The sequence below is a fragment of the Protopterus annectens genome, chromosome 9.part0 (assembly GCF_019279795.1).
Source record: "Protopterus annectens isolate FY-2018-M chromosome 9.part0, PAN1.0, whole genome shotgun sequence".
Classification (NCBI taxonomy): domain Eukaryota; kingdom Metazoa; phylum Chordata; order Ceratodontiformes; family Protopteridae; genus Protopterus; species Protopterus annectens.
In genome coordinates this window covers 898,862,960-898,875,025 of record NC_056743.1, presented here as the reverse complement: position 1 = coordinate 898,875,025, position 12,066 = coordinate 898,862,960, and the positions used below count along the sequence as shown (strand labels likewise).

At 42.8% G+C, this 12,066-nt stretch overlaps 1 protein-coding gene across 1 annotated transcript in view; it reads left to right on the top strand.

The window, feature by feature from the left end:
- The window catches only part of LRP1 (LDL receptor related protein 1), a 2,772,300-nt gene that overhangs the window by 998,985 nt on the left and 1,761,249 nt on the right, over positions 1 to 12,066 (top strand). Inside the window, exon 11 of the mRNA XM_044083629.1 lies at positions 1,657 to 1,893. Coding sequence (XP_043939564.1) covers positions 1,657 to 1,893 — 237 coding nt within the window. The remainder of the gene's footprint in view (positions 1 to 1,656; positions 1,894 to 12,066) is intronic.

Genomic DNA, 12,066 nt, shown 5'->3' with positions numbered 1-12,066 from the left:
AGTCCAAGCAAGAAGGAACCATGGTTGCTTCCCCAACACATGGACCTATTAACACAGAACAAGGGGACCATTATACACCTCAACCTGCACACTCTAAATTGACAGCTTGGATGATACATTGTCCCACTGTAGGAGGACATCCCTCAACAAACAGGTCTTGGACATTCTAAAAGAAGCCAGGAGACAATTTTCCTTTGCTAAGTGGAAGAGATTCATGACAACAGGGAGAGTCTCCTCTTCAGACTCTGAAGCCCCTCTGATGCTTTCATACTTATCTTTTGACAAAGAACTTAGTTAATCCTCTATTAAAATTCAAGCTTCAGCAATTTCAGCTTGTCAGCCTACTCAACCACCCTGTCTTCTCCCATCCTGTCATGAAACCGTTCCTGAGAGGGGCTATTCAAATTAGACACCCTCTCCCTGAGAAACCCCCCTGTTCCCCCATGGGATCTCAGTTTTATTCTGGAGAAGCACACCCTCCCATCTTTCGAGCCAGTTGCCTCTGCAGACATCAAATGACTGACCTGGAAGCTTGCCTTTTGGCTAGGCATTACTTCAACCAGAAGAGTTCCAGAGCTTTATGCCCTTATGTGTTTGAAACCTTTTATCACCTCCACTCTGACAAAGTCTGCCTTGGCCAGACCTTCCTTTATGCTTTAGGTGGTTACAGAGATCACTTTAAACCAGACCATCCACTTGCCTACCTTCTTTCCTAACCCTCAAAACAAGGAGGAAAGAATTCTCGATACACTGGATCTGAATAGGCAACTGCGTTAGTACTTGGACAGAACAAAAATGTTAGAAAGTTTAACAAGCTTTTTTGTCCTTTGTCTGTAGCACCGAGGGGTGACCAGTTTCTAAATAAATGATCTCCTAATGGATCTCCCACTGTATCTTGTTTTGCCACAACCACCACAGAAAGACGTGACTAGACACTGTGAGGTCCCACTCTACTAGGGCTACTGCTACATCTACAGCCTTTTTTTTTTTAAATAGTGGCCACTAAGGACACTTTGGAACATTTTGGACTGCAACAGACTGCAACAGTGAAATCTGCATTTGTAAGTATACACAACTGTACTTTTAGTGATGTCAAAAAGGTATAGAAAAACAAAATAGAATCTGTGAAGCTTTCTGCTGCTATTCTATTGTGAAGTATGTTTACAGCAAGTTGGAGCCAATCTTCCACAAATGTGGTTCTCCTCTGCATGGATTTATTTTCTTGTCTTTCATTATATGTTAGTTATGCTAACATATTTTCAGGTTTGATTTTTTTTTCTTGAGTTTGAATGTACCTGCAACATTTTTCTGTAATTTTTCACACATTATGGCAAAATGGAACTGAGTTTCTTGGTTTTATATAGTTAATTTGGAGAGGATGGCATTTGTAATTATGTACATTATAGGAATCTGAGTGAAAGTAATGTCCCCGCCACCTTTTAAGAATGCCATAGAAGTCAGACAGCTTTTAGATTAGTAATGAAGGCTGGTATAAAAGCTTTTTGACTTGACCAAGTAGTGAACAAGTGACTGATAGGAAAAAATCTGCTTTCTGTATTTGAAACTTTATGCTTGTAATTAGTTGACAAAACTACCTCCTTTGTTTCACAGTCTTGCACATGAAATTAGACTAAAAAATGTTTTTTGTCATTGCAGAACCAGAGCATGAACTTTTCTTAGTGTATGGCAAAGGGCGGCCAGGAATTATCCGTGGTATGGATATTACTGCTAGAGTACCAGATGAACATATGATCCCAATTGAAAACCTTATGAATCCTCGTGCTCTGGACTTCCATTCAGAAACAGGCTTCATCTATTTTGCTGATACAACTAGTTATTTAATAGGTCGGCAGAAAATCGATGGAACTGATCGAGAGACTATTTTGAAGGATGGTATGCTTTAGGTTAACTATTTGTTTTATGACTTGTCATTTCTTCATTGTCAGTCTGGATTGTTTTGCATTGCAGAAACACTCTTTTCCCAAATGTGTCTGACAGTCTTTGGGGCATATTTGGCATATCTGTTTTTATGGTACCCTGTATATGGTAATTTAACCAGCTTCATATTCATTTTGTCATTGTCAGCTCAGAGCCCACTGCTATTCATACTGGTGATGAACTACATTTGCAAACCGGTTGGAGGGGGCATATCAACAAAGTTGCTGTATGCCGACGATGTTGCATTACAGGCAGACTCTGAGCAAGATTTAGGAGAATGGAATGCCAAACTTAAGGCACATGGGATGAAACTAAGCACAGATAAGACAGTGGTAATGGCAGCAAATTGGGGAAATCAGAAGAAGCTGAGAATAAAGATGGAAGGGAAGATGGTGGAACAGGTAAACAGCTTCAAGTGTCTGGGAGGGGTGGTTGAGAAAAAGGGAAGTCTGAATGAAGAGGTCAAAGCTAGAATCAGAGGGGCTTCAGCCAGCTGGCATAAAATGTCAGGTGTAGTCTGTGACAGAAGAATGCCAAAGAAGCTGAAAACTAAGGTGTACAAGACATTGGTGCGACCAGTACTACTGTATGGTACAGAAACCTGGGCAGTAAAGGCAGAACAGTAGAAGCTAGAGGTGATGGAAATGAAGTGTCTGAGAAGGGTGGTAGGATGCACATTTTGGGATAGACGAAGAAATGAGGGCATAAGAGCAGAAGCCAAAGTAGCTCCAGTTGCAGAAAAGTTGAATGAGAACAGATTACGGTGGTTTGGACACACTTGCAGAAAAGCAGAAGACAATCTGGTGAGGAAGATTTGGGACAGACAGAAAGAAGGTAAGAGGAAGCAAGGACATCTAGCAAAGAGGTGGATGGACTGTGTGAAAGAAGATCTGCGACAGTCAGGCATGAATGCAGAAAAAGGCAAGAGTGTGGCACTGAATCGAGAGTTGGCGACCGTAAACACGATACCTCAACCCCATGTAGAAAAATGGGAAAAAGGGGGCTGATGATGGTAATGACTTGTTGAGAAAGGAGTAAGAATGGTTCCAAGTGGTTAATATTCTTTAGAACCAGCTTTTTTCTTGTTTTCAGGAAATGTAACCCCCACATACTTAGCACTGTGTGGTGTTTTGTAGGGATGACCCAGTGCCTCCTTTTCACAGTTCTTGACTGCCCTGTAACATGCAGTCTTTCGGGTACTGATAACTTGATTTTTCTCATGTTTCATCTTTGTGTAGTATTCCCTCATTCTCATCTGTTTACATCCAAACCTATTCTAGTTTTTAGCCTTGGACTTGTTACTTAGCCAAACCTCTGTTCAGGTATCCTGTGAATTTAAGGCTGGAGTTTCTACTTCCTTTTCTTTCCATTATATTCAACTTGTGTTATGGTTGAAGCAGAAATTAGTGTGTGAAAAACGATTACTTGAAAATGCAGACTTTAACTCTCCTGTTTGAAGCAATGAAGCATTTAATGAGTAATACATTATGCAAGTGTAAGATGATGGAATTCAAACTCAGGTGTTGACTTTACAGTTTGTATAAAGAAAGCAGAATCCTCATCTCTTAATTTTTTGGCCTCATCACTCATTCCCCTTTAGCCATCCATCCCATTTCCCCTCACTGGCCTGTCTTATTCTTCTTGACTGCTGGGCTCCTAAAATGCTGGGAAAGGACAGCAAGGGCAGAGTAAGGGATCATGGCTGTTATCCATTGGGTTTTCATAGTTTTTTTCGTATGCTCTAACACTAAACCCCCCTCCCCACCCCGCTGTTGACCAGAAAGCCCAGTGCAGTGGATGATGTGTGAGTCCACACTTCTGCATAGCTAGTATGCATGTGCACTCTTCCTAAGACTATTGCATAGCTGGCATGCATGTATACTTCTCCTTAATGTTTTGCATAGCTAGCTTGCCTATATACTTTCACGTAGGCAGAGTTTTGTGCCTGTATTCTTGCCAGTACCCTTCCCCTGGAATGAACAGGTTGGTACTGATTGCTCAGTTCTGTTACTTCCTGGTCAGCTCTTTCACTGTCCAAACTGTAGGTCAAACCTGGGACATCTGTAACATAGACTCCAAACATGTGTGTCATGGCCCATGCATACCCTGTCTGACAGTTATTAGCCCAAATTAATATTGGAGGTTATGTTAGCTTAGTTACAAAAAATCTGAATTTAGAGGCTTTAATGTTTCTCTTCAGGTTAGATATGCAGTAATATCCGGTGATGATATCAGTTTTTATTTTGTGGATAATTTGGAGTATGTGAAGGTCAGGGCTGGTATTTCCCTTCCAGATGAGGCCTGGTAAGTCTTACATGGAACTTGGTAGTTGCAATGTTGTAGTTAGTCCAGCCAGTGAATATTTGTGTCTGAAAATGAAACTTGGTACTTTATGCACAATTTTGACTACATATCAAGAGGTTGGGAACATTTCTAGGTTTGGAGCTCTAATTTCAGTTAGTGTGCTATGTGAAGTGTCATTACCTTGGTTTATAAGCAAAAGCCCAATAGCAGTGCAGTTGGGGCAGCACTGAAACACATAAAAGGTCATTTCAAATTTCCTTTTTGTGAAAGCATCGTGGCAGACTTGCATATTTCCACCTGAAAAATAATGGTTCGCATGCTTGCTTACAAATGCACAATGGCACACACAGATCTTCAGTAAAGTTGTCAAGACAAGTCAGATTACATTAGCAGTAAGTGTGTTTTTACCTGTATTAGGATTCATCATTACTGTGTAATTAGAAAATGTAGCTGTAGTCTGAAAAAGTCATCATCTTCATGAGCCACAGTGTTGAAACTTGTTTTTCAGGGGAAATCTGTATTGCACCCAGAAGGCCTTAATAAAGTGAGGTTTGCAAATTTTTTCAAATGTGTGCATAGGTGTTTTATCACAGTCATTTTTTGGTTGGGTTCAAAATGCATCTACTGTGAGATTTTGTGCTTGTTTCCACCTTATGTGATGCCATCCATTGGGTAACATGTAAGAGGGCAAATTAAATCTACCAAAGCCAAATTTGAGGTAAAGATAGCCTCCCAGGCAAAGGGCAACCACAAAGTTTTCTTAGCTATGTCCAAAACTTCAAAGGCAGCATACAGCAGTGTGCAGGACTGATTGCAAATTAAGTTGCCTACATGGAGCCAGAAGATAGAGCAAATTTGCTGGCCGACAAATCCCACTCTAGATTTAGCCCCCCCCCCCTTGCTGGCTTTCCCTCAGGAACTAATATCATACCTTCCTTCCCCCATCTGTCACTATGGAGCCAGTCGTAGATGTGCTCTATGATGCCAAAAGCACTGCATCAGTGGTCCCCAGTAATGTCACAGGATGCCTGTTAAGTATCCTGAGACATGACTTGTCAGGACCACTGGAGTCACTTATTAACAATAGCCTCCAGGTAGGATTTATGCCATGTGAATTGAGAACTGCATTGGTCAACCCTCTGCAGAAGGACAGGCCATTAACATACCCCGAGATCTACAGAGCCATAAGCCTGAATAGTCTCATGCAAAGCCATGGAAATTATTAGTTAGGACACAGAAAGCCTTCAAACACTGGATCCAGCCCAGTTTGGTTATGTCAAAAGCAGATCATGTCTACTCAGCCTGATGGACTTCTTTGAGAAGGTCACCAAGACAATGGATGAGAGCAGTACAGTTCGAACTGCCTGTCTTGTCTTGGCTAAGGCATTCGATACAGTACTCCTCTCTGGCATTGTAAATAAACTCATGAATGTAGGCATAAATCCATATGTTACACAGCGCATAGCCAGCTGGCTCTCGTATAAGACCCAGGATATAAGGAGTCGGGGAGACCATCTCCACAAAGAGGTTGGTTACTAGTGGAATCCCTCAGGGCTGTCTGCTGTGTTTGACCCTTTTTGGCATCTGCTTCTCGGAAGTCAAGGCCAACATTAAGGACCTTTGGCTGACTAAATTTGCAGTTGATTGCCAAATAGGGACAATCGTAGAATCCTACAAAGACACTAACATCCTACAGGCAAGAGTAATGTAGACAGATGACTAGTGCCAAAGCTACTGCTTAAAACTCAGTGCCAGGAAATGTATAATAGAACTATTTGGGAAGACTGTCATCTTAGGAAATTACCTCATCCACCCCTAAGAGTAGAACCAGAAGTCAGGGATTTGGGTGCGCATATAAGATAGTAACCTGCCTTTTGACCAACATGTGCCTAAGGTAGTAAGGAAATCCTCCTGTACTGCTCAACGTATAAGCAAGGGCATGACATCTAGGTCCAAGGAAGTCCTTGTTCTACTGTATTTGACCCTCATCAGGCCCATCATTAAGTACAACAACCCATTTGGTATGTACCTCACCAGGCACATGCAACAACCTGAGCATCCACAGAGGTTCTTCACCAAAAGAATACAAGGCATAAACAGCATGTCCTATTCAGGTTACCTCAAAGCCCTATTTTTCTACTGTTTCCTATAGAATTTTGAGAGGTAATCTATGCCTAGCATATAGATATCCGTGGATCCCCTTCAGATGGACCTTTTACATATCCGCAAAACTAGTGGTATCAGAATTACTCGATCAAGGGATTTGAACTTTGCTTTCATCATAAGTCGAGCTCATTGGAGGAACAGGTGTGTGTCTCAGAGAATTTCACTTCTCTGAAACAGGTTTCCCATCTGTGTGAAGTTGAACTCTTCCCCAACCCTGTTCAGAGGAAATCTGGACCAGTTGGTGGGAAATCAGAAATGCACCCTGGGTCAAGCACCTATGTCTCTAATGGACAGAAGCAGCCTGCAAATCTTGCCTTACATTATACCCTTTAAAGTAACTTCTAAGGCACATAAACTTGCAGAATACAACTGGGATGCTTGGCTATGCTTATAAAGACCTCAGAGGTGGTTAGCTTAGAAAGCACCTGTGACTGTGTATCAAAACTTATTTTGTTGAGCTGAATGTTTCAAACTGTCTAAAAGATTTTTATTTTGAGCTGAACATTTCAGACTGTAGCTGTGTTATTTTTTGTTTGTGTAGACTGTAGAGTCTGTTCTTTTATGCTGGAATGCACTACAGGTTTGCATGCAGTAGTACTTCGTAAGTCACTGTGTTGAAGCCTGATTAGTAGAAGAAACGCACATCTCCCATGGCTTGAGAATTTTTACATTTTCCATGATGTCCTGATAAAAAAGGGAGATTTCCATTTGTCTTTGAATTCTGGCAGAGTGTTGCAGGCAGTTAATATTCACTAACAGCTCATAACCTTATCTTTTTGTCATTGGTTTGAGGTTTTCAGTTCTCACATGTATAATGTGACTGAGCAAGACAGCAGTAGAGTTGTGTAGTCACAATCCACATATACTTTAGCAGAGTTGTGGTGTAGCAGAGCCAACCATGTAAATTAGGTTTGAAGATTTTCTCTCTTCGTATGGATAGTAGTACTCCTTAAGAACGATTTCAGGTCTTTAAGAGCTACAGATGACTGTCTTGTCTTTACAGTTCTGTATTACCAAGTCAATGAAAGGTATTTTATTCAGAAGGTTTGATTGTTGTTTCACTAGTGTGCTGTAATGGCAAGGCTCTGGTTTGAAGGTGAACACCAGCATCTTTCTTTGTGACCTCTAAGGGAATGGACAGCCTTTGTTTAGGAGAAGAGGGAAGGGCAGACAGCTTTTGATCCCCTCCCTCATGTTTGCAGGCTGTTCTGTGACTTCTGACAGGAGCTGGCACCACCTTTCTATACCTGACTACATCCAGGTGACTTGAGTTTAATTAGCAACAGGTACCTAATGGTAATGTGTCTTTCGGCCTATCCCGGTTACAGCAACCTAATGGTAATGGCAGGGATAATGGGAGGGCTTATCCGAGGGGAGATGCCATTCCTACATCTCTCTACTGATACCCCAGAGCTCAGAGAGCTGGCACAAGGCTGGGATTCAGGGTAGAATAAGATGTGCCTGCCCTATAAGACACTGGAGGGGCTCTTGGTTGAGATTCATTTCATGGCTTGCCCAGCCTGACAATGGCATTAGCACATATTGGAGGGACATAAGGCTGTAGAAAAAAAAAAAAAAAAAAAAAAAAAACAGCAAGCCACAGTAATGCTGGTCCCTACTGCCTTTACTTGCTTCACTTGACCTGACATGCATCACACCCATTGAGCTCTTGCATGCACCATTGAGCTTCACTCCCATCAGGGATACACTCCCAGTGTGAGTCGCACCTGGGAGCGACCATGGATGGGACTTATGAAAATCAAGTCCATAGGGTCAGGTAGGACCTAAAGTTAGTGACAGTGACCAAAAAAAAAAAAAAATGTGTGTGTCTCTATATTGCACTGGTCATGGGGGGCGTGCTCCACATTTGGTTTGCCGGTCATCTCCTCTACCTCTCAGATACATGTTTTCCATGAAAGGGAGCAAGTCCAACACTGCACGTTAAATTTGACAAATTGTGTGTGATAATTTATAGTTCGACCAGTCAGGCTTTGACCATTTGACCATTTGATAAGAATACATACACACATGAGGTGTGTAAAATAAAGAAATAAATATATATATATATATATATATATATATATATATATATATATATATATATATATATAAAATCTACACACACACACACACACACACACACACACACACATATATATATATATATATATATATATATATATATATATATATATATATATATCTGTGTGTGTGTTCATAGGTAGGTACTAAGCTATCGGCCCAAGGGCCTACATAGGCCTAGCCAACAAGGTTCCCTGGCATACGCCACCCAAGAAAGTTATTTTCCTGTGCCACTGTCGAGCAGAGACACAGAAGTGATCCCCGGGGTGTATTTCCTATATCCCATCCACTCATCAAGATTTTTCTTGAAGAGTGCTAATGAAGAACTTTGCTTGACATAGATGGGTAGCCTGTTTCAGAGTATGGGAAGTCTCTGGGACAGGAATCTGTCCCTCCAGCATGTCCTGTTTATTGTGGTGACAAGGTTTAGGTCCCTAGAGTGTGTAGCTAGGAGGGATTGGGATTTCTTTAGGTGTAGCATGTCCGACAGCTCTGGGTTTGACATAGCCTTATATGTTAGGCAGAGATCACCTCTGAGTAGGCGATATGCTACAGAGTAAAGCTGAAGTTTTTTGAGACGGTCAGTGTAGGGCATTTGTTTGAGGCCAGTAATCCTCTTTGTTAGGTACTTCTGTGGCTTTTCCAGCTGCTGGAGATGTCTTGTGAGGCACATTCCAAAAGGGGTGTTGTACTCTATAATGGGTCTAATTGAGTGTCGAGTAGAGAGGAATGGGTCTAATGAGTGTCGAGTAGAGAGGAACAATGACCTCTTTTTTCAAGGATGAGAACCCTTTTATGATGTGGTGTGCCATGTAGAAGGACTTCCTGACTACTGTGGCGATGTGACTATCAAAGGAGAGATTACTGTCCACCTGGGTCCCAAAGTCTCTTATCACACATTTGGTGTTAAGTAGATTGCTGCCTATGTGGTAGTTTATGGGTACAGAGTTTTTACCATAGGGGATGATACTGCACTTTTTGGCATTGAGCTTGAGACCATGGCTCTGACACCAGGCATCCTGTCTCAGCAAGGCCCTTCTGTAGGATGTCCACATCATTTGGGGACATGATTATGGCTCCTAGTTTGCAGTCATCTGTGAACTTCGTTAGCCAGAGGCCTTCTGTGTTAGCCTGTACTTCAGAGAAGTAGATACCAAACAGGAGAGGTCCCAGGACAGAACCCTGTGGTACTCCACTTGTCACTGCTTTGAGGTCCGATTTGGAGTCTGCAACTTATACAGTGTGGGTTCTTTCAGTGAGCCAGTCGGCAACCCATCTTGTGACGTAGGGATTTATACCTAGTTTAGTGAGTTTAGCTATAATTCCAGAATGGGGGATGGTGTTGAAAGCCTTGGCGAGGTCAAGATAGGCTGTGTGAACCACCTTACCCTCATTTATGGCTTTGGTGACTGCCTCAAAGAAGTCGATCAGGTTCAGGAGGCATGATCTGCCTTTCACAAACCCGATCTGGGTGGGATCCAGAGTTTGGAGGTTACCAATGTCTTTGTTTGAGTTCCATGATGATACGCTCCATGGCCTTGCAGACCAGGCTCGTCAGGCTAATAGGTTGATAGTTCCCCGGATCAGTGGTGGCTCCCCCTTTGTGGAGTGAGATAACTGTTGCTGTGCGCCATTCAGTGGGCACAAAGCCTAATGCGAGGCTATTATTGAATATGGTGCTTAAGTGGGGAGCCAGTTCGTTCTGAAGTTAGTTAAAACTCAGCCTGGGATGTTGTCCGGTCCCATGGATGCTGTGTTATTGGCTTTAGAGAGTACAGCTTTTACCTGCGTAGTTGTGATTACAGGGACTTTGCATTCTTCCTGTATAGATATGGGCACTTTAGGGGGTGGGGGGGGTGGGGGTAAAAAGGTAGCACTGAACCTATCTGCCAGGATGTTGGCAATATCAGTCGGTTCTGTAATTTTCATGCCATTGTGCTGTAACTCAGAGCAGATCTGGGTGTTGCCATCGAGATTCTTGACATAGCTATAGAATGCTTTGTGATTGTCCTTAGCATTAGTGGCGATTTTGTTTTCGTAGCTAGCTTTGGAGGATCTTATAAGGGATCTCAGCTTCTTACTGAGGCTGACCAGGGAGCTCCTCCACTCATAGGATTTTACTTTCTTTTGCAACAGTTTCTTCCTTCTGTTGTACAGTTTGTTTATGGCAGGGGACCACCAGATTGGCTTCCTTTTTTTGGAGGATAGTGTCTTGGTTCTGTTTGGGATAGCACGATCCATGCACTCGTGTAAGTGCTTATAGAGTGCATTTGTGTAGGATTCAGCAGTCGTAACTGTATTGTCCATTGGGTGTCATGAAGTTCACCACTTCTGTCTTAAGAAGCATGAAGTTGGCTTTGGAGAAATTATTTACCATGGTTTCCTTAATGGGGGTGGGAGCGGGATGTGGATATCAAGGGTGATTAGCTTATGGTCGGATCGGACCAACGAGGAGTTGACTTCAGGTGTGGAACTCATGTTATTAATGACTAGGTCTAGGATATTGTTGCCTCTGGTGGGGGTGTGGATAAGTTGATCCAGGGCATTGGAGTTTATGAATTCCAGAAAGCGTTGAGCTAAGGTGTTGGTACACAAGTAGTTTTCCCATTTAATGGTGGGGTAGTTGAAGTCGCCCATTATTAGGGTGTTTGATTAAACACTAATATTTTCCAGTACATCAAGAAAGAGGAGTGGGAATCCTGGGGCATGGTAGAGGATCTGTAGCAAGCTAAAATTTGGATTGCAGTTTTGCCCAGAGTTAGTTGCACTTGGATAACCTCGGATGCATTATGCTGAGCAACTAGCCTGGAGGTGTGGATATCCTTAATGAATATGGACACACCTCCGCCTTTGGTGTTTCGGTCCAGGTTACATGGCCGAAAATGTGGTATGAGTTATAGCCTGGTAGTGCAGGGGTGCTCCCTGGAGCCTTGAACCAGGTCTCAGTCAGTGCACATATATTGATGTTCTCCATTTTAAGGAGTGCCTCGAGTGAGCGCATTTTGAGATTTAGACTACTAGCATTGAGTAGCATTACCCTCAGTGTTTGCTTGCCTTTTCCTGCTACAGTAGTGAGTTTGTCATTTGAACCTTGCCTAAAAAGGCACTATAGGGGCAGCAAGAGCCTTAGCCAGTATCCGGAATCCCAGGGGCGACAGGTGCAGGCCGTCTTTGGCAAAGCATCGTGGTCGGTCGACCATGTCATCCCAAGCAGACAGATACTGGATCCCCTTAGAGTGACACCAGAAGCTTAGCCAATTGTTGAAGTCAGTCATTTTATCCATGTACTGCAGTATCGTTCTGGGCAATGGCAGAATGCTACTCAGGGCTAGGGTCATACCTGCCTGGGCTACAAGATCGGAGAGCTCTTCCATGTCTCTTTTCATGTAGTCCAGGGAGGTACATCTCAGGTCATTCTCACCAACACGGACAACGACAGAGTCATATTTGTACTTGTGGAGTGGCCTGAGTGCGTGGGTTATGTGGCGGATCCTGGCACCCGACAGGCAGCTGATAGTAACCTTCTCCTTGTTTAGCCTGGTGAGTGGGACTTCAGTGTGCCTGACTATAGAGTAA